The sequence below is a fragment of the Manis pentadactyla genome, chromosome 17, assembly GCF_030020395.1.
Source record: "Manis pentadactyla isolate mManPen7 chromosome 17, mManPen7.hap1, whole genome shotgun sequence".
NCBI classification, from domain to species: domain Eukaryota; kingdom Metazoa; phylum Chordata; class Mammalia; order Pholidota; family Manidae; genus Manis; species Manis pentadactyla.
Genome location: NC_080035.1, coordinates 14,109,423 through 14,133,315, shown reverse-complemented (window position 1 = coordinate 14,133,315; position 23,893 = coordinate 14,109,423). Strand labels below are relative to the sequence as shown.

Genomic DNA, 23,893 nt, shown 5'->3' with positions numbered 1-23,893 from the left:
GATATGGCCTAACAGGCATCTGAGATGTAGGAATGTGTGAATTAGAGGGAGGGAAAGGAAATGTTCTGTTTCATCCCCAAAAGAGCAAAAACGTCCACTTTTATCAACACAGCTTTTCTCAAGTGGATTGGAGTTTTGAGTAGGATGAGGAGGAAATAAAATAAATTGGATCCTAGAATGACTTTTGGGGTTTAGGGAGATGAAGTTAAACAATCTTCTGAAGACTGAGTGGGTAACTTGACCTGTTCCATGATTTATTTTCTTCTCATACTGTAGTATATTTTTCAGAATGTATGTATCACTGATAATATTGAACATGAAAGAGATAAGCTTTTTAGAGTAAACATAATCTTAGCACATTGCTCTCCCTTTGCAAATTCATTACCTTTTACAAATAGGGCTCTGTGAGGCCTGAGCACATGGAATTGCAAATGAGGGAGCTTTACATCGGCGACACTTTTGGAAAGGAGGGTGTTTTAGCCCAACATTTAAGGATGAGTCAGTGCAATGGAAAGATCCTGGGGAAAGCATTCTGGGCCTGAGAAAAGATACTTAAATAAGGACCCCAAGATAGGAAGATATGTGTTTGCTTAGTCAATGGTGGCGGCGGGTAGACCAGTATGCCAGGAGTATAAGGTGCATAGTGCACCTGGAGAGGTGGCTTCAAGAGCAGTAAAAGTGCAGATGGTCGTGGGTCTCCAGGGCAGAGTTTTTGTTTTATTCTGTGTCTTATGAATGACCAACAAAGCTTTTGAACAAGGAAGTGACAGGATGAGAGCTGTATCTTAAGGAAACAATTCTGGAGGGAAGGAGTATGGAGAATTAATTAGAGGGAGGGACTAGTTTATATCCATATCATTTCTTTTATGAAAACAGGGCACTTCTGTTGGATATGGTGTTCAACTGAGGCCTGCCCTGAAAAGCCAGCTTCCCTGTGAGTAGAGGAACAAGAACTGTGAGGACAAGACCCGGCTGTGCCAACGGGAGGGTTTTGGTTTGCAGACCTTGTGCTCCTTGACAGCAGGGCAACACCTGGCGTGCATGTGCTAGGAGAGCCAAGGTGGGCAGGGCTTGGGGTTCCTCTCCTCACTCACAGGCCTGGAGGACAAGTATTGTGTTCATACTGTCTAGCGTGGACCTCTCCGTGCTTTGTCCCTCTTGTTATTGCCAGCCTTTGGCAAAGACTTGTTTGAGTGTTCTGTCTTGCCTCCGTTTTATCATGGGTTATTAAGAGTAGAATAGATTTGCTCACTTGGGCTGAACTTAAAAGGAGAGGCAGGAACTTCAAGGGAAGCTTTAGTGCTGGTGGCAGGCAGGCTAGCTGATTCAGCTCTTGTCCCCAGCAGGGGCTTCTTCCCCCAGTGCTGGTCCTCATTTCCTCATCGGAGGTTAATTGCTAAAGTGTGGGTGAGAAATAACGAAGTTAACTAGGATTGGGGCACTGGCACTAGAGCAGATAGGAAGACAAGATTTCAAAAACATTTTGATGGCAACTAAAAAATTTAGGGGTAATGAAGAATAAGGCAGTTTTGGGATTGTATGCTTAGGAAAATGCTGCTGCTGGTAATAGATGTGGTCACAGGAGGAGGAGCAGCTGCCAGGGAAGGGTTGAGTTCATTTTGAATTCTGGAGAGGGTGAGTGACTTTTACCCTCTGTTATGTAGTAATTTACTGGAAGTTTCAGAATTAGAATGTAGGTTTCCTGAACCAGATCAATGTTTTTTCTATTATACTTAGACTATATTACATGAAATAAAATGTACTTACTGAGTTGTAGGTGGTGATAGCATCGCCACGTGGAGATGTCAAGGAGGCAGCTGTAGAATGAAAAATTGAGAATAAATGTAGAAACCTGTTTTAGGAGTTATGTGTCTATTTAGAGGACATAATTGGAGCAATGTGAAGGTTAAGTTCATCCAGAGAGATTTGGCATGTAGGATTTAATTGGACATAGTCAAGGGGCAGTTTTCTTGAAGAAAGAGTGAAAGTTTAGGTTCCCTACTACCTACCTACCTTCCTTTCTATGAATTCAGAGAACTGGCAGAAATCTGAGAATTTCCTCTGTATTTGGGACTCAGATTTTCTCTAGGGAAGAACCAGGGAATTTTAGAGGCAGATTATTGAAGACGAAACTGAAGTTCCAGAAAATAAGCAGGTATTTTGCACAGACTGGTCAGTAGCCCTTTGTGAGATAGGTATTTGTAGTAAATATATAACTTCTGTTTATATGTGGTTAGTCCACCAGATCCTGAGCTTCACCCCATTTGCCATCCCTTCCTTGGCCATACCATGGACGCCCACCTCCTGCCTCAGCTACAAACTGCAGTCTAAGGCTGGGGACATGAGGAGAGCAGCAGTATTGTGAGATTCAGGCATGTTGTGAGGTTGTCTGCTTTGTACATTAGTGACTAGTTAAAAAAAGAAGACTAATGTTTAGTGGTTTATTTTAGGCCATGTTAAAATACCCCTACATCAAAATAGTTACTGCTACATTATTTTCAATAGCCAGAATAAGGAAACAACCCAAATGTTCATCAATAAATGACTGGATAAAGAAGAGGTGGAACATATACACAGTGGAATATTATTCAACTATAAAAAAGAAAAATACTGCCATTTGCTATTTGTGGTGGAAAGCCTTTTGCATCACTGGATTGGATGGACTTATTTATTATGCTAAGTGAAATAAGCCAGTCAGAGAAAGACAAAGACTATATGATCTCACTTACATGTGGAATCTAAAAACAAGACAAAACAAAATGAACAAAACAGCAGTAGACTCACAAACACTAAGAGGTGGTTGTTACCATGGGGGAGGGATTTGGGTGGAAGGGTGCATTGGTTGGGGGTGTGATGAAGAGGCACAAAAATCTCAATCATAATAAAAGTTGGTCATGAGGATGAAAGTGTAGCATGGAGAATCTAGTCAGTGGTTCTGTAACATCTTTCTATGTTGACAGATAGTAACTGTGCTAGTTGGGGTGAGGATTCAATAATGTGTTGAACTGTTGAATCACTGTGTTGTATATTTGAAACCAATATAATACTGTTTATCAACTATACTTCAATAAAAAAATACACTTAAAAAATAGTGTGTCATTGTGGCCATGTGGGAAAGTTACATTAAAATGTCGTGTGGGCAAAGGGATTATTCTTGAAAGTGAGTAGGGGCATTTGCTAAAGGAAGAAGTAAATTCAGCATTGGAAGGATAGATTTTTTTTTTTACCGCTTTTCAACTGAGTTATTCGGTGCTGCTCACACGTATAGACAGGGATTTGTCTGACTCTAATAAAAGGCCCATCTATGTTCTCAGCTCTAAAAGAAAAACCTGGGCATTTGGCATAACACCACTACCACCCTGTGGTAACATGTTGTAGTTCATTGCATTTCTGTACAGCATGCACATTTCGTACCTTCTCCTTTAAAGGAAAGTACAGTAGTACTTTATAAAGTCATATATTTTATCTCTCCAATACTAAGTAGAAAAACAACATTTAGAAACTCCTGAAGAAGGAACATATTAAAAATAGAGTGCTTAATTTTAGGAATTAACAAATAAAAGTTCACAATGTAATTACTGTCTCAGGAAGTTAATTATATCCATAGCCTTTCTCAGTAAAATTATAAACAAGTATAAGGGACAAGGCACTTTAGTATATTCAAATGGTTTATTGGTAAAGGGGGTAATGAGAATATGTTGAATAATCTCTATATAATTTTGCTTAGAATGCATTAGTTTAAATGTCCCAAATATTAGAGTTTATAGTATTTCAAATAAAACAGTGAAGATACTTTGAATATATTTAGAGGTTTCAAAATACCTCACCAGGCACAAGGAAACCATAGCTTCCTTATTAATGTTTCCCGCTGCGTACATCCTCTTGATTTCTTGAGCAGACCCAATCACTTCTCAGGATTTGTGCATGCTGCAGCGTAACTAGTTTTTGTTTGACAGATTGAACTTTTTCCTTTTTAGACATTGGAGAGGTCCTAGGAGTTGTGGTGGAAAGCCTTTTGCGTCACTGGATTGAACATGGCAGGATGAGAAACTGCAGAGCCACAGACCCATTTGAGTTTTATGCTTCACTTAACCACTTGTATACACAATTGTAAAGAGCATTTGCTGCCAGTGTAGGACAGTTAGCCTGACTGTATTTTCCTCTTAATATATACATCCCAGACAACCTGAATCAGTATGTGTGTGCATATGTGTGTTATGTGTAAAAGTAAACAGTTACTTCTGGTAAAATTTTTTAAAAAGCAAAACAGTAGTGGTTGTATATTTTTGTGAGAACAAAAATGAATAAAACTGTTCACAAGCTTCTAGAATATTAAATGCCAAGGTTTGGTTGTGTGAACTTTAAATATGTTAAGTGCATGTAATCATCTTGCCTTATAGTTTTTGAACTGTATTTCATGGAGCAGTAGAATTCCTAAGAGTTACCCCAGAATGGGGAGGCCGAGCTGGTCAGTTTAGTACCTAACGTCTGGTCATATATCCTCGGATTATTTTTATACACACGGCTGCTTGAGGACAACTGCTCCAAGTGGCAGCTTGTAGAAAGGGCAGTGTTTTGTGATGCTGGAAACAGCCCACACCTGCATCACCACCCTGTTGCATTATCATATGGCTCAGAATAGCCCTGTCTCCGTCCTTCTATCAGCTGGGTGATCCGCATCCTCCTGCGCTGGCTTCTGGCTCCAAACCGATACATCCCTTCCTTGTTCCCAGTGCAGTTCCTCTCCAGCGTTTGCTCTCCTGGCTGGGTGACGCAGTCTTGGGTGATGGTGCGGGCAGGAGACATTACTAGGGGCATGGGAAGGAGGAGTAGCCAGGGCCCCTCCTCTCTCCACACCCCTCCCCCATTTCCCAGCCCTTGGTGGTGTCCAGTGCAGATCCCAGCTCCTCATTCCCTCATCCACAGGCCTTACTCTAGTCGTCATCTGCAAACCATATATATGTGTTTTTTCTCTGACTGATGGTGGATATAGCCTGGTTTCATGAGGGCTACTGGCTCTCCAGAGGAGGAAGGGAGGAACTTGAGTGAGCTGTCATTAAACCCTAATTACTCCCCCCACCTCCGCTGGCAGAGCCAGGGAGTGGTGGAGAGGGGGTGCAGGTGGGATATCAATGGGGCTCCACACAGAGAAAGCAGCAGTTCTGGTGTAGAGATGTAGTACTTCCTCAAAATGGGTTTTAGGAAGATTCTTAGACTGTGTTTTTAAAATGCTCAAAGCCAGAGAATAGTGGTTACACTGAATAGTATCAATTAAAAGGAAGTGAAAAAAAGGCTCAAGTGATGAATTACGTCTTTTAAAGGGTTTATACAAATTATTACTTAAGTATTGTTCATGAGTGTGTTTATTAAACCTGACTGATAATTGTAGTCACCAAAAGCATTTTAATGTGCATAGGTTCCCAATGCCCTATGCCAGAACTATTAAATCAAAACTTCCCAGAAGAACAGAGGTCCTTAATGTCTATAAGGTTCTCCTTGTGAGTCATATAATCAGCCAGATTTTAGAATAATGGGTGTATTTAATAGAGCTTAATGTAAAGTATGTATGTTTATGTTAATAAAGAGGCTCAAATTTGTTATTAAGAAAGTAGGAAATTCATGGTGGGACAAAATTCAGAAGGGAAAAGTTGCATACAAGGTGCAAAAGCCAGAAGATTCTGGAATCAGGAAGAACTGGGGGATATTCTGGAGGCTGATTGAAAAGTCAGGTTTTAAGCAATTTAACATGTGGCTAATAAGAGAAGTTGACAGACTGAATCGGAATGAGATCAATAGGCTTACCATCCAAAGCCCTAAGAAAAGGGGCAGCATTCATTCAGTATAAATTCTGGCATGTTTGTAGAGGAAAATATATTTTGTTTGAATTACACACACAAAAACAATATTTAGAAGGGCAAATAAAACAAGTAATGTGACAATAGGAGATACAATACATTGAAGTGCAAGCTAGTGATGAAGATAGATTTTTAATTTTATACCTGTAGGGTCAAATGCTGATCTGTGTGATTTGTGTTTGACTACCTTTCAAGCCAAATTACCTAAGTTCACCTGTTGGATAAGATATGGAAGGATAGAGAACCTTTACAAATGGTAGTTGATTTGCACATTTTATAGGTTTATCTGCCTATATACCTTCCAAATGAAGTATTAATGCTGATGAGATGGATGGCCTCCCTTAATAATGATGAAATGGTAGTAAATAAAAGCAGAATGGCTTTCAATTTGGGGAAAAAAAAGGCAGGAGAGCCAACAACTAAATCCTTATATTTGCTGCAGGGACATTTGCAAACAAGAATGAGTTTCCCTGGATCCAGTTCTCAGAATGCTGTTGAGTTTCCTGCCCAGGCTCTCACTTGAGGGCTCTTAAGATAGGGTACAATTCACATTTCCCCCAAAAGACATTTCCACTGCTTTACTTGAATGTCAGTCTTCACTTCATTTATTTGTTCAATGAATAATTACTAAGAGCTATTATCTGTGCTAGGAACTATGATAAGTGCTTGGCTACAAAGGTGAATAAGGTGGGCCTGGTCCTGCTCTCATTCTGCTCACAGGCTAGTTGGGGAAATTGATGTATTAATTTGGGGTTAGCTGAGTTTGGAAATGTCAGTGGCATCCAAGTGGTGATATCCAGCAATAGCTGTTGTCATTTTCTGATTCTAACTGGTAAACAAGACTCATGTTCTAAGAAGCAAAATAATCATATAGCAGTTGCAAACTCTGCTCCATTGCTGTATTAAGTGCAATTGCATGATTTATTATTTTGTTTAATGTCTAGAGAACTTTACACAATTTGCGGCTGTATGCTTTATGTATACGTTTTGTGGTTATTTCTCTAAATATAAGCATTGGGCCCTTGGTCAGGAGTAGTAGTTATTTAGCTTGTGTCAGTCCCACTTAAAACACCTTTTCCTAAAAGTATGACCCTCTAAAATAGTACTTACTTATGAAATTTTATACTTGTATAGCATTTATGAGTTTATGAATTATATTTGCATATCATTTTGTTTCATCCTAACAATTCTAAGGAATCCAGGGCTGGTGATATTTATTCTAACCTTATAGATGTGGAAACTTTGGCTTGTAGGTGTTAGTACTTATTTGCGGTCACAAAGCTAGTACATGGGACCAGAAGTAGAGCCCAGTTTGGGATTCTTTTTAGGAGTCAGGTCTATTTCTTTTATATGTTCTGCCTGTATATTTCTTTCTTGCTGGAAAAAAAAAAATCAAAATATTTTTCTCCATTGAATTCCTCAAGTTCGTATAAAAAAAAGTCTTGATTCTTTTAATTTCATTTGTTTCCTGATTCTCATTAAATTGATTAACATGGATTAATGCTTTTCTTATATGAGGTACATGGCTGTATGTAGAATGGAAAAATAATATGTGAGAGAGACACACACACACACAAATTTAAAACAATTCCTATGCAGGAAGACTAATGCTATAAATTGTGTACGAGCATAGTGCTGTGGGTGCGCAGAGGATGGGATGGGCTTGAGCCGTGGCAGATGATCAGACAGGGTGGGGGGCTTACCAGAAGAACCAGAGCACAGACAATATTATGAGCAGGAGGAAGAACCCATGAGAAAGCTTGGACATAGGGAAGCATGGAGGATTTGGGGATCAGCAATTACTCCTCTTCTGTGCTATTATTAGGTGAATTTAGGAGGACTCCTGAGGGCAAAGCTGTTAAAAAGGGTAGGCCACTAAGTGGAAGGAAGAGAGTGGGATTATAGCATGGGGGACAGGAAGCCATTGAACATATTAAACCAAAGAGTGGTGGGGTCAAATCTGTTTTTTCAGGGGTAATTCTGTCCACCTTGGGAGAATAGACTAGTTGTGGGAAAAACTGACAGCGTAGAGAACAGCTAGGGAGCTGTTGAGTCCAAGGGTGTCGGAGGAGCTAGAACTAAGGCAGGGCAGGAGGAGTGGAGAGAGACACATTGAAGAGATGGAACCTTTTCTATAATAAATAATATGTATGATGAGGACTAACATTAGTGATGGTAATATCTTGTCATACCACATTTTAAGAGAATTTTGTATTCTTTCATATCCATTGTCTCACATGTCTTAATAACACATAGTGATAAATAGGTATTATTTCTGCTTTAGGGGCTAGAGTCTGTACAAAGAGGCTTACTATTAAAGTCAGATGGAATTCTGATGTTATAGGTTCTGTACAGACACTCAAGAGGGCATAGACAGCATCCCTGGAGCTTATATAACAAAACGGATAAAGAAATGTATATGGCAAAGAAAAAAATCTCTGTGGGATGGAGTAGACAAAAGTTAAAAGAGATAGGAAAGAAATGATTACATACAAAATATTTAGTGTGAAAACCTCTTGACCCAGTCTGCTCCAGCTGCTGTAACAAAAATACCATAGACTGACTGGGTGGCTTCAACATCAAATTTATTTCTCACAGTTCCAGAGGCTAGGAAGTCCAAGGTCAGGGCACTAAGATTTGGCGTCTGGTGAAGCCTGCCATCTTCTCAGTGTGTCCTCACATAGTGGACTTTGTAAGAGCGGTAATCCCATTCATGAGGGCTCCACCCTCATGACATCATCTCCTCCCAGAGGCCCCACCTCCTCATACCATCACGTTGGGGTTAGCATTTCAATTTGCAGGGTACACAAACATTCAGTCCGTGACAACCCAACCCTCCCATCACAAATTCCATTCCCATTCCCTGGAAGAGAGTTAAGGGGTCATATTGGGACAAGACTAGGAGGAGCTAGAGATTCTTCTGGAATTTTTGAAAGCATCTGTAAAAGATGAGTCATCACTGACATTTCCACTTCACCATATCATGCTTTTTGCCACACCTATTGAATGGCCTAAAAAAAGCCAACATTTGAAAATGTACATTTATCAGATAACTCAGGCAGCAACTAGATGACTTTTCAAAGATTCTTAGCTTTACTAAAAGGCTCTTTAAATGGCTCTTTGTAAAGTTGCACACTCCTCAGCACATTAAAGTAGTATTCTTTCAGAGGAACTTCAGCTTGTGACACAGATTTGTTTCTGAAATTTTAGGTGAAATCCTAGAAAGAGAAATTACTTCTGTTTGCTCTAAGCAAGGAGTGTGAAATGAACAATTCCACAGCTTTAAGATATTAGACTAAACAGTCTTAGAAAGCCAGCTAGTTCAGAGATCTTTCAAATTAAAGTTCACTTTATTGAAATAAGTTTTTTCAAAGCCAAGTTCATTTAACTTTTTCCTTTGAATATTTGAAAACTGGCTTCTTGGATATGGTTTTACTGACTGTTCATAAGGGTCAGAGAGTATTAAACTATTATCTGCCAGACTGTATGACTAAATGCAGTTAAATGTAAATTTCTAAGCCATTTTTTGAGGGAGGGGAGAGTTCAGTTCAATCCCTTATCCTAGAGATTGTATACAAAATAAAATTAAAATTTAATGCTTAATTTTGACACATTCTTAATTATAATTGATGATAACTTTATGTCTGTTACCAACTTCAATGTGTTTTTCTAGTTGAACATTAATATTGAACATAATAAATGTTATAATTTTAAAGAATGATTCCATTTTTTCACTTAGTATTCTCATTGTATTTTTTTGAGATTTTTGGAATAACACATGTTTTTCTCTGAACCACACTTTGATTATATGTTTATATTTGCTAGGGTTGTTGCAAATTAATCATTTTTTGTTATGCTCCTTCTTTTATAAGAAGTGTTGGTTTAGCTAGCCATATATAAACAGAAGTTTATTTTGAGTATTAACTTTCATGTGAATAACTGCCTCCCAGTTAAATCTTTTAAATCATGTTTCTTTTAGGAAAACAAACTAGCCTCAGAATGCTTTCTTCTTTTTTTCTTTAAGAATTGAAAATGAACTGTTTGTATATTATAACAGAGAAGTTTGTAAATGCATGAAGATAAGGACTGTATCTTACACATATTTGTATTCCCCACAGCCACACACATTGCAGATTAATCCATGGTTTATACAAGATTTAAGAAACATAAAGTTATATAGAAAAAAAAAACAGATACATTATATGCTTTGAAGGTAACTATGTAAGGATCATCTTGAAACTAACAATATTCTTGCAATCAGGATAGGTAGACATTTTTCCTATCCCTCTGCCTAGTTCTCCCAAAGTGTGCATTTAGGAGCACATACACCTTTGTGCATTATATCTGCTGTTTTTAAACACATGAAAAGAAACAGGCTCAGACTGGCTAATGCTGGAAACTATAAAATCGTTTCCAGCCATTATTACCTGTTCTGATTGTTTCATTCTTTTAAAATCCAAAGTTACCTCACATATTGTTTTACATTTAAAGTTGTTCAGTTCAGCATTTATGGTGGCCCTAAGGTGTCAGTTAATGTGTTAGATAGTGACGTTATTAAAATACACAGGATGCAGTCTTTGCTCTTCTGAAGATCACAGCATGGTGGGGCCACAGCATGTAAACTGGTTCCATTCCATGGCACAGGTGCAGTTACACACATAGGCTAAGGGTGCCTTAGAGGGACAAAGCTGGGGTGATCACTTCTTCCTGGGGGTCAAAGAAGCTGTCAGAGGGGCATGGCCCTAGATCAGAGTTGGATGAATGGGTGCTTTCAGAAAAGGCACACTGAGGAGGGGACATTTGGGCAGAGGGAGGAACATGGGCAGGGCAGGCGATGAGGCTGGGCACTGCAGGGGTCTTCTGTGGTATGTATGGAAGTCTGGACTTTATGCTGCAGACGAAAGAGAACTAACAAAGGGCTTTAGCTGGGACATAATATAACCAGGTTTTCAGTTTAGAAAATTACTTTAATAACCATGTGGAGAATGAAGTAGGAATTGATGCTTTCTTAAAACAGTGCTTATAGAACATAAATAGGCCAAACATGAAGTTTTCTTCCTCATTGCCTTAAACAGAACTTTACAAAAATCCTAATACACTCACTTATATTACTGGAGTATCATTGGAAGTTCTATTTGTACGGCGTTTCAGTTCTCTGTGTGGATTTAAGAATGATAGGCGCTCTACCCTGGGTAGCATCAGATATTATAGCAGGACAGCAGTGCAGCTCACCACATAACACTCTCTAACCCCTTTCTCTCTCCATCTTTTGCATCTAGTTGCTGAAGCCAAATGTGGAGACTTTTCCTTGATTATCTCCTCTTTTTTGCCCTTCAGCCTATTAGCAAGCAAGTCCAGCAGATTCTGCCTCTGAAATAACATCGCAAATTGCTCTACTTCTCTCTGTCTTACTAACGCTGCAACCTTAGTTCGAGCTTCTAGTGCCTCCCTTGAAATACTGCAGCTGCTTCGTGTCGGGGTCGGTGCTCTGCTTTTCACCCATTTCCTCATTCTCACCCTCCTGCTTCACACATTCCGTTAGTTTTTTGCACTTACAGTAAAAGGCAAACTGCCCATTGTGGCCAGCATCTCCTGGCGCATATCTCCCCTAACCTCATCTCTTGACACTCTCCTGCTCCAGCTGTTATTTGCCCTCAGAGTGGCCTGCAAACATATACTCCCTTCTTTCAAGAAGCTCTTATAATTTGGTGCCTGGCAAACACTCCCTGAACTTAATAGCCTAATGATATCATAATAATAACACTTTCTGCCATTTACTGAGTGTTTTCTGTAATTCAGACAGTGTGCCAAGTGCTCTCCAGGCATTACTGTATAATTAAATTAGATGCAACAAGCTTGTGAAGTTGGCATTATTATTCCCATGTTGGAGGAGCAGAAACTGGGACACAGAGAGCTGGAGTAACTGGCCCAGGTTCATGTTCTTAAGTGTGTGGTGGAGCCTGACTTGAAGTCTGTCTGTCTGACTACAAATTGAGTTGTTTGGTGTATTGAAGTTTCAAAAGTATTTTGTTACCATTAAATTGTAATGATCTCACAACAATTACTGGAGGACAGTCTCAAAGTGAGTTATTGAGAGAATCTCTTAACTGAAATTGAAAGTAAACATCAATATAATGTAACTATGACAACAAACTTTTCTTAATATTTTATGTCTTATTGATAATGAAAGATAGTATAGTACAAAAGTTGGGAATAAAGTCTGGAGTCAACAGCCCTGGGTTTAACCTCAGTACCAACTATCCATTCATATAGATCTCAGTATCTTATGTGCCAGATAATGTTCTGGGCACTTGAGATATGTCAGTGTGCAATCCAGTGGGGTGGATTTAAAATTTTGGTTCTGTAAGCTGTTTTTGTCTTGAAGTCTTCCTATAGTTTTACTACTGTTCTTTGAATTTGGTATAAATGTGATCCATCTTGGACCCCATCCCAAGATCTAACTGAACCAGTCCTGTGACATGTCTCCTAAGGACAATCTCACAGCAAGACTGAAAGTTTAGTCTGCTATAAAGGGTAGTTTCATTCTTACATCCTTTCTTCTTCCCTTCCAATTCAAATGAAACATTATATTTAACTTTATTAGATATAATAAACTCAGGGGCCTTCTAATAAGAGTAGCACAATAAACATAATAAATGTGTGAATTACATTATATGTTAGAAGATGCAGAGTACTCTGTGTGGGGGAGTAACTAAGATCAAGGTGGCGGGGAAAATGAAGAGCATGTTGTATTATTAAAAGGGAAGTCAGTGAGGTCATCTCATTGAGAAGGTCAGAGACTTGGAGGAGGTGAAGGAGTTGCACAGATGGACATCTGAGGGGAGAGCAGTTCAGAAGGATGGAGTAAAGAGTGTCCATACCTAAGGGAGGAGTGTGCAGGCCACTGAGAAGCAAAGCTCCGTTGTGGACAGAGGGTGCTTACTACCTGAGGTCAGAGGGGTTCCAAGTATTTTGCTAGTGACCATGAAGTGAACTTGCATAGATGAAGTATTTAGCTCCAGGTCTGGCCCAAAGGCACACAGCCCCTGCCTATCATTTCCAGTCACATCTTCTGCTGCTTACCCTTGCAAACCCTACCTTGAATTTATAACCAAAAGCTCTCTGAAGATTCCCCAAATACTCATGTTGTTTTAAACCTTTCTGCCTTTGCACACATCAAAACACCCTTTCCATCTCAAGACCCACCCCAGGCTCTGCTCTGTGAGGACTTCTTTCACTGCCTCTGAGGCAGAGCTGATGCATCCTTCCCTGGACCACTATGCACCATGCTTTGAATATGTATTTGTTACAATAACATATAGCTAATGATAACTGACATTTAATGAGCACTTACTATGTGCCATGCAGGAAGTCCTTTACATGTTTTTAATCCTCACAACAATGCTGAAGGGTATGTCCTGTTGTCACCCCCATTTTATAAATGAGTTAAAAAGGCATGAAGCTTAGTAAACTTGCTTAAGATCATCTAGTTACTAAGTAGTGGCACCAGGAATTGAACACAAGGTTTCTGGCTCCTGAGCCTATGACTTTCTTACCCAATACATTATATTGTGCCTCCACTCTGTGTGCCATTTATTGCATACCTACTATGTGCAAGGCAGTGGATGCATCACACTCTGTTTCAAGTATTAGCCGATGTTCATGTCTCTTCCATACTATTTGTTATTGCTTGGAGGCCTGGGAACTATGTCAGGTTTACTTTTGCTCTTTAGGGCTTTGAACGTGTACTTTCTTGGTTGAACGGAAAGCTGAAGAAAATATTCCCTCATAATTTGTGGGACATGGGAAATAATATTCAAAATGTTAGTGATAGTGTATCATTAATTCTGAATTTGACCTGGTTTTGAATTTCACTTTAATCATGTCGTTGTGCTTGTGTCTCTTCCCAGACCAGTATTAAAGAGGGACAACTATTGAAGCAAACCAGTTCTTTCCAAAGGTGGAAAAAGCGATACTTCAAACTGCGAGGTCGTACACTCTATTATGCAAAGGACTCAAAGGTAATTCAAAAGAATATTAATTACAAACACTTGAGATTGTGGATGGATTTAAAATGTTGGTTCTTCAACCTGTTTTTTTGTCTTGAGGCTCGCTGTAACCTTACTGCTCTTACATGAATTCAGCGTAAATGGGATCCATCTTAGACCCACGGCAAGGGAGTCTGTTTGAGTCAGTTTCATGGCATGTCCCCTAAAGAAGATCTTATAGGAAGATTCTAGCATAGTTTTTTCTTTCTTCCTGTCTTGTTTCCTTAATGAAACATTTCCATAATGGAAATGAAACATTAAGTATAGACTTATTAAATATAATAAGCTCAAAATTTTGGGTTTCCTCCCTTTCTTGCTACTTTTTACCCTATAAATCTTTCTCTCACCGTGAGAGAGAGAACTGCTATAGCCTCTAAGAGTCCATGCTCTGGTGTCAGACAAGAGTTGTTATCCCAGTTCCGGCACATTCCAGTGGCGTGGCTGTGGACAGCCTGTTGGTGAAAGTAGGCTTAAATGGGATAATACACATGAAATGCTCACACAGTGCCTAACATGAAATATTCAATTATGCTAGCAGTTAAGAATAAAACTCATAGTGAAATAAAATCAAGGTTTTAAATAATTTTTACATAACAGTTGAATAAATAAGAATGATGTAGTTTTGGGTGAAAAATATGATGAGCCTTCATTTAAAACTGATAGTTGAGTATTCCTTCAAAAGTTGACATTAAGATTTCTTGCTACTGTACCAGTTGAAAAATTAATAATTCCATATTAAAAAATGTATAACTAGTAGAGTTATACACCAGGAGGTAAAAACAAATAAACAAACCTAATTCTTAATTTATGCAGCTGTAGAAATAATAACCAAATAAAATAATCTTACTGTGAAAGTCATTATGCTCAGTGCTGTCCTGATCCGGCTCCACCCTGATTTTTCCCATTTTTCTCTAGGCAGCATCAACCACTTGATAGCCTTCATTTCAGCCTTGCCTCATCTCTACTTGACAGAATTCTGTTCTCTTTATCCCCTCAAAGAGGCTTATTCCATCATTCACAAGGCAAAGGTTAAGTGTTTTCTGCTGGAGAAATTATCTATGACCTTTCACAGCATTTTGTAGTATCTCTTCTCTTCTGCTTTTAATTGTCTATATTACATTCAAATTATTTGTGCCTATTCCATCTCCTGTGCTAGATTATAAGTTTTTTCTAGTCAGGGAACAAGTCTTTTGCTCAGATTGCTTGGATTCACGTGGACTTGTGTAACCCTCTGGAGATCTTGGGGTATAGTGGAAGCTATCAGAGAAAGGGCCTCCTTATCTGCAGTTTTAGGGGTGCACTGTTACATCTGCTTTGCTGCGAGAACATTGAGTATGGACAATGACCAAATGACTAAAAGTGGCAAGGATATATACTGAATTAGAATTTCCTAATCTCTAAATTGTACATTTTTAAAAATTCCATTTTTAGGGAGTTTTTGCCACTGAAACTTTTTTTATTAAAACCACCTTAAGAGTACAAAATAAGCATCATCTTGTATTTGCAGAGCACATTCATCATCTCCTTTGAACACATTTATAGATGAGGAAAATGAGGTTCAGGAAGTTCAGGAACTCACCTTGATCTGAGCCAGAAATAGTTTTTCTCATTTCTCACTTAGCAAATGTGGGGACAGTGGTGTTGCCTCTGACTTTCTGCAAAGTTGTTAGGAGTTCAGAGATACTGTTCTGTGTGTGTGAGTATGTGTGTGTCATACACTTAGTAGGTTCTCCATAAATGATGCTTCTGGAAAGCACAGAGCATTTTACATCGGAACAGTGTGCTACGGGGTTCCTTAAAGTCCAAAAGTTTGGGTTCATGGGTTAGTTGCACTTTGTGGTTTTCCTCACTCTTCCTAAGAAGAAAAAGTATCACTAAGTTAACTTTTTCTTCATTTTCTATTTCTAAACACTGACATAGATTCATAGTCATGACCTGATAGTAAAAAATGTTATTGGGAGCATTGAGTTAGGTTTTCATTTAATGTGTTTGTGCTCTTTTTCATTAACAGTCTCTGATATTTGATGAAGTCGACCTCTCAGATGCCAGTGTGGCTGAAGCAAGCACAAAAAATGCTAACAACAGCTTCACGGTATGGCGATACTCCGCTAACTCCTTATTCAGAACTTTTAGAAAAACCTTTCCTAAGCATGTGCAGAAAGCCCTCTCCGGTTACTAACCGTGTGTCACCTTCTAGGTGTTGGAGTTCTTACTGACACAATGAACTTGATAAGTACATTCATGATTGTTTGGGTCAGTGAATCAATGTATTAAATGTGTGTTTTAGAGAATATTTACATCTTTTTCCTTTCTTAGACCTATTAATTTTAGTGCTATGAATTTTTCACCTTTTTAAAGTTTAATACTTGAGCTAATACCATGGTTCTTGAATATCCCAGAGCTAGTTTTTTGCCTTCAGTTATAAAAATAACATTTTTCTCCTCTCATCTACTTTTACTTTATTACTGTAGTTTAGACAGTTGCTGTAGTTCAGGCCTTCATTTCTTCTCACTTAGGTAATTCATTTGGTAGCTACTTAAGAGGTATTCTCTGTTCTAGTTAATTCCTTTGCACTAGCAAATCACATTGCTTAAAAGGTCTCACTGGCTTGCCATTGCCTATCAAATTAATCTGCAACTGCATCTTCAAGTCTTGTAAAATGGCATGTCTGAGCATTTGAATGTTGCTGGTGATTATTTGTCCTGGCACACACACCCCAGCAGCCCAGTATTTCTGTCTGTAGCTGTGCTTTTCCCATTCCGTGTAACTCCTAGGACTCTTCCTATGTCTGTGGCTGTTGAAATTCTACCAGTTCCTGAGAGCTTATCTCATACCGATTTTTTTCTACTTTTTTCATTCAAAAACATATGAATTGAGTACTCACTGTGTGCCAGGCACTTGTGCTTAACCACAAGAGATTTAGAGATGAATGTATATATATATATATATTACTTACCTGAAGATATTCAGAGTCTAGTCCAGTAAAGTCCATTGGGGGTACTTTCTGTCACTACGTACGTATTCCTTAGGTCCCCTAAGATACATTGCTCTGGCTCTGTTTGCATCCCCACCCACACTCCCAGTCCCTGCTCCTGGAGGCCACCACTACTGACAGAAATGGTTCTGTTCCTCACCCAAGCTTGCCAGGGCAGGGCAGACAATGGACACAGATCGAGGCACGCACTGGTAGGCGTGCAGGTGGGGGGGGAAGCAGGTGAATTCAGATTTAGTCTTACTAATTTATGGGCATGTGGGATAATTCCCCTCTCCCCAGGGAGAGTAGTTTGAGGAGAGGAGAGCCAGGAATAAAATCCTGGGAAAATGTTGAAATTTAAAGTTTGACCAATAAAGACTGAGAGAGAGCATGCTGAAATGTAGAGGGAGCATCAAGAGGCAACGATGTCATGAAAAGCCAGTAGAAGAGAGTTTCAAGACGGAAGTTGTTAAACGTCAAGTGCTGCAGGGAGGTCAAGTCCAAGAAGAATGAAAAGCGTTTGTTGAATTTCTTAGCTTGGAGGTTAGTTGGTGACATGGATGTGAATAGTTCAGGGGAGGGTGGGCATGCATTCAGGGGCACTGCAGATGTGAAGTGGAAAGGCGGAGCAGCCAGCGTAGGTGACGTTTTCTAAAAGCGTGGCTGTCGCAAGGAGAGCCGGTATAGTGAGAAGAATGTTCAGGCAGGCAGAGAGTTTTGGTTTTGTTGTGGTTGTTCTTTTGCTTTGTTTTTAAAATGGGTTTTGAGTCTGTATGAAGAGAGGAAAGAATTGTTAGAATCATAAGTTGAAGCTTCAGGAGAGGGGATAATTGGTGCAGCATGGTTGTAGGTAAGCTGAGGGGCATGGGACCCAGAGCACAGGGAGGAGATAAGCTCTGACGAGGAGAAGGAGCATGTATGGGCAGGAGGATCATACACTTCAAACCCAAGTACTGTACTGATGTCTTCTCAGTGAAATTAAAGACAAGATCATCTGCTATGATTGAGAACTTAGGTAGGTTTGGAGGAACTCCTGTAGAAAATGAGAAATGAAATGGAACAGGGACCCATAGAAGATTACAAGATAGTAAATAGTGTCTTCCAAAGATTGGAGGTCAGGTTTAGTAATGTTCTTCTTTCCAATGCCTACAGCATTTTCTTTACGATAGGGGTAGAGAACAACTAAGGTGATCCAGGGTTGGTGGTTTATAGGGCATACTGGATTGTGAATGTTTGAGGGATCCATAACTCATCCATCTTCTCCCTTTAGGTTCTCAGTTTTTGAGAATGTAACACAAGGAATAAGGGGCAGCTTTACGCACAGCTGAACAGGACCCAACAACCACTAAATACAGAGCTTCTGATAAACTGTTGCAGGCCTAAAGCCAAAATGTTGCTTATTCCTCCTTCCTCCCAAGTGAAGGTCGGGTAGGGTGACGAGTCAGATGAACCACATGCTCTCCCTGGGGAGTGAGCAATAATCCTCCACTCCGTGGAGACCTGCAGGGGAGGGGAATAAGGGTTTCCCCTCAACAGGGATCTGGAGTTTAGTCTGAAAGAGGGTTCCAAAATTTAGGTGAAGAATGCAATAATTTCAGGTAGACAAAGTCTAGGATGTGGTGTGAAAACTGAAAAATTTGGGGAATAGTTATTCAAATCCTCTGTACAGCTCTTTCTTAAACCTCCAACTGTATGCAGTCTCCTCTATTGTACCTTTCTTCTAGAACTAACTGTATTTTTGCGTTCTGTTTAGTTAGGTACTTAATATTTATTATAACCTCCTTGAAGACAGTGACTCTGCTCTATATTTTACCTCATAGTACATTATCCATAAGTATTTGCTGATTTTAATTAATAAAGGTGAAAGTTTATGTAGGCATGAGAAGACATTTTGTTGAAATAAGTTCAAGAAATTTCTTCACTCCGCTAAATATTGTTTCTGAGGTTTGTTGGACTAGAAATGTGGAGGCTAAAATGTTAGGCAGATTGCTTAGAGTTTTACAGCAAATCAGTCTTTCCAGGGTATAAAATGGAATAGAACTTTTCTAGGGTATAAGCTTTCCAAGGTATAAAATGGAAGTTTTCAACCAGTAATTGACTATCCTCCCTATCTTTAAATATTTAAATTTCCCACCTGCCTGGATTACAGTGACTGCTACTGACGCTGCGCTTTTGGCTACTTGACGTCAAAGGTGAATGGCCCAGTGTAGTAGTGCTACAGCTGGGGAATCCAGGAACAGCTAAATTCTGCTTTGCTGCAGCCACTCCTTCACTCCAGGGAATCTCTAAGGTTGATATATTGACAAGGGACAATAGTACAAGGAAAATCGGTAATTAGTAAACAGAAAGTGAAAAGGCTGTGCTTTGCCCCCAAACCCACTACCAGACTCTCCAGTACAATGGATTCTAGAATGAAGTTCTAGAGAGCAGGGCAGAAGCTGGCTAAACCTGGGCAGTTACTGAGTGATATTCTGTTGATGATGAGCGGGTGGCTAGGACTGGCTGAGCTTCAAGGGGAGGGGACGTAGACACCACTGAGTAGAGTCAGAGGATTTGCAGACATGGTTAAGACCTGCCTGCGTGATCATTACTTTTCCTTTCTTGCACAGTCCTTTGCCCCCATCTCTGGAGTTAATAATTGTCTTATTTTTGTGGTTGTCTAAATCACCTCATGTATTCATTTTCTTTTGTTACCTAACAAAGTACGACAAACAGTGGCTTAAAACAATGCCCATTTATTATCACACAGTTTCTGTTGGTCTCACAGAATAGCGGGGCTCCTCTCTTCCAGGTCTCGGTTTGAAATAAACAGATATGATAAACTAAAAATACACACACGCACATGTATGTTTTAATTACCTAATCAGGCTAGTTTTTACCATGGTTACAGTTTTACACGTGTCTTCTGCAACAGGCAGCAAGGACAGCAGAACCCACTAACACTGGAAGCATTTCCGGTGACATTAGGTATGAGTGATGCGATTAGAGAATGGAAAAGAACGATTCCTGACAACTGTGTTGGCATTCCATAAGCCTTTAAGATAATGTTTATCATTCATTTATTTGTAGTTTTAAGTTCTACCTTGGCATTGTCCATGACTGTGGATTTTATAATACATTTTTCATTTTGTCATTCACTTTTTAACTGTTCATTTTCTCTTTATTATGTTTTTATTGATATGATGTTTTGGAGTTTTATTTTCTCCTTGACATTTTTTTTTTAGTTTTATTTTCACTTTAGCATTTTATCTTTACCACGCCTCTGTTCTGTATGTGAATGTGTTCTTCTATCAAACTGGAGGGGAGAATTGGTTTCCCCTTGGTCACACTGGTGCTGCCCTGGAAGGGATCCCGGGCCTCCTGATGTCCAATCCAGGGTTCTTCCATTGGATTTAAATTCTTTATATATCACATCATACTCCTTCTGTTCGGATAGTCTGGATAGTCTTTGCCTGCTCTCTCTGGGTGTTTCTCACTGATCATGATAGGCATATCCCCTGCTTTTTCTGATTTCTCCAATTACAGAGCTTAGACTATGAAGTCAGACAGCTGGGTTTGGGTCCTGGTGGCATTGGACAAATTAGTTAATCCCAATCCTAATATGTAATTCAGGATAACAACGCCACCTGTCTCACAGGGTTATGAGGATGAAGTGAAATGTGGTAACGCACTGCATTTCCTAGCACAGTGGTGAGCAGATACAGTTTAATAAACGTCAGTGGCTGTTACCATGCACTTATCATCCCTGTATTCTCTTCACAAGTGATAGTATGTTGCCAACTCCTGAAAGTTCGGGAATTTTGTAGGAGGTTGTGGATGAACATTATCTTGAGAAAACATTCCATCCCGTCTCTCTTTCAGGGATACAGTAAAGATTTATTTCCACTTTTGTCTCATATTAATAAGCGTTACTGGGAAAAGCAACCATTCTGTAATGAATGAAAACACATTGTTCCTTGTTAGGCAAATACTATTTGCCAAAGTGAGCTTTTTAGTGATTTGAAAGTCATCATAATCATGTGGTCTATGTTAGGCTTTTGGAGTGTGCTGTTGCAATGACTGTTTTTTTTCTTAATTTTAATGAAGATTAGGTTAAACCTTAAGAAAATGAGTCATCATTTTTACAGAAATTATTGAATTGACATTAAAACTTCTAGGAAGCTTATAAAGAATGCCCCCCCCCTTTTAACTGGAAAGAAATACAGAGGTAATTAATTTGGTTTATTTGGCCACTCTTAACATTTTTAGTGAGTGATCTACAAGTGTGTTTGAAATACCATGGTTACTGCACATCCATGCTGGTTTACTCCGTTTTATGAAGTGCAGATACCATGTGAGAGTACTTATTTTTAGTGCTAATTGAGCACTGGAACAAAGAGTCATTTTAGTTCAGGGGTCACTTGCCATAGTAGACATGACTAAAGTTGATTAGTATTAGGTTATGCATTCTTAAAAAGTATGCATAAAGCAAACCAGTAAAGAGAACATACTGTTATGGCACATAAAATGCTGGAAATTATGCATTCAGAGTACAGTTGAAATGACCAGGCTGTGTTTTAATGGGAGGAGAAAAATGTTAAGAATTTGTTTCTTTAATGTTTGCTTTCTGTTTATTTTCTCCTTAGCTTCCTTTCCACTAATATAATTCAGTTCATCTTCTCTCTTAAGAGAGAGAACACATCCTTTGAACCTAAGAGAGTGTCAGTTTACTTTTGTCCATTAATATCTCAATCTTTAGTTACAAAGGAAATAAAGAAAAATTATTTCCTTTTCATATCACTTTTTAACACAAATCACAAAACAGGTATTTAATCACCAAAATAAATGAATTACTTAAATAATTTCTCAACCTTTTTTGATAATATTGCTTGTAACCACTGTGTATCTCCCCTAAATGCTTTATATCTGATGACCCATTCAGTTCTGTAGATTAATCCCATAAGGTATTAACCCTATAAGGTGCGTACTATTATGCTCCCCATTTTATAAATGAGAAACTTGAGACAGAGAAGATAATATCTAACGCATAAATAGCTAGAATCTGAACTCACCTCTGGCCTCAGTCTGTAGTCTTCACCCTCTGCTCTCCTGCCTCTTTATTGTGACTTGTAAACAAGGATGGTTCAGGTCATGTTCCTCTAATGGATTTGTATGTGCTCAGTTGTTTTTTTTCCTCCGTCAATCCTAGAGTCTTGTGTTGGGTCACTGGATGTATAGCAAGCACTTTCTGGTCATATTACAAATTTAGAATACTACATTTTATTTTGGATGCTATATTTTAAACAGAAATGTTGATAAAGAGCTCACGTGTAAGGTAACCAATATTATAAAAAGGCCTGGGAATTATGAGGATTGACTGCCATTAAAGGGCACGTTTTAATTTAAAGCTTTGGGAAAATGGGACATGTCTTTTTCATATTGGAGGGATTAGCATGTATAAAAGGCAGTAGGTGGGCTTTGTATAGTGCGGTGTACAGGACAAAGACCTGTGGTTGAATTCACAGAGGGATGATTTCAGCTTTATGTAAAAGAGAACTTTCTAACCTGAGTCATCTGATAGAACAGGCAGGCCTCTTGTAAGGTAACAGCTCTGCCCCTTATTAGAAATCTCCCTAGTCATCTCTTCCCTGTGAACGGAAAGAGGCCTTCAAGAAGAGAGTTCTCAGAGCAGACTCAGGTTCCGAGTGCTGAAATGAATTTCTCAAGGTTGGATGGCTAACAGCTCTGCACAGGCTAGTGCAGAATTCAGGGCTCTCAGCTTGTGGGGTTTGTTGGGATAGGCAAGGAGGAGTGGGCTTAGCGATTGCTGGGCACTGTGCTGGACACTATACATGCTGTCGCATTGTACCTCACAGCAAGAGCTATGTGGCCGTCCTTCAGGAATGCTGCTGGAGAGACCTTTGCATGGTGTGTGTATTGGGAGAGGGTGAGGAGAGATGGTGGAGACAAAATTCCTTTGCAGGCACAAGAGCTGTCTTCTTTACCACCGTGTCCCCAGGGCTGACCCGGGGCCTGGCACAGAGGAGAAAGGCCAGAAGTATTTGTTGAATGAATGAAGGAATGTGTCTTGTTGAATGAATGAGTGATATTTGTAAACTCTTATTTTTCTTTGGGAGAAAAATGTCATTTCAAGTTTTAGCTTAGAAAACATGGTTTCCTAATTCTACCCCATGATGCTGAATTTTAATAAACCCATAGATACTTGTATCCTTGTTGAAGTCTTTACATCGTGACTAAGACTATTTTTGTACCAACAATAAGTCTTACAAACCTGATTCTTGCCTATGATTAGTTGTTGCAGTGGTCGCACATAATTACTAGGTGCCTGATAATGGCAAACCTCATATGTCTTATGTCTGTGTTGATTAAATGATCTTACAGTGCTCTGAAATGATACCACATTAATACAATTTAAGTGCTTGTTGTTTTACCTTTTAAAATTGACTTATACTCAGTTTAGATGTATTTATACTATGAAAGCTGACAGTTTTAAAGTTAAGTCTGGTATTTGTATTCCTTTTTATGTAACATAGATACCAGGTTTTTGGAAATAAAATATCATTGTTTCTGTGGGTGTATCACGTTTATCTCTTCATTTAGTGATGTTGCATTTCATCTTTTCTGAGTGCATAACCCAGAGGAAGATTTCTTAAAGCCATTGTGAGCATCATCAGACTGAAGTCCTAGAAGGCAAGAAACCATTGGTCCTTTGCTGCTGGACGAAAATCATGGGGTGGAGATAAGGCGTGGGTGGAAGCACTGTGCCTTTGTCTCCACCTTCATTAGTACCTTTCTGTGAACGTTTCAAGTAGATTTCCGAATGTCTCCATCTTCACTAGAAGCCATCGCTAAATCGTTCAAATGGACTTTGTAAAGTCAGTCAAGAACCAGTGAGCATGTCCTTAGTATCGTGGAAACTGCAGCTCTGAGAACCTGGGCTTGCTGGCGTCATCAGCCTGTGGATGTCCTGGCACGTGGGTCAGTTTTATCAGGTGGTCTGTCCTGGTGTGCACAGA

General features: G+C 39.3%; 1 protein-coding gene across 1 annotated transcript in view; it reads left to right on the top strand.

Annotated features, from left to right (window-relative positions):
• DGKH (diacylglycerol kinase eta) overlaps nucleotides 1-23,893 on the top strand; it is a 200,060-nt gene that overhangs the window by 57,460 nt on the left and 118,707 nt on the right. The window contains exons 3-4 of the mRNA XM_036932386.2: nucleotides 13,766-13,876; nucleotides 15,915-15,995. Coding sequence (XP_036788281.2) covers nucleotides 13,766-13,876; nucleotides 15,915-15,995 — 192 coding nt within the window. The remainder of the gene's footprint in view (nucleotides 1-13,765; nucleotides 13,877-15,914; nucleotides 15,996-23,893) is intronic.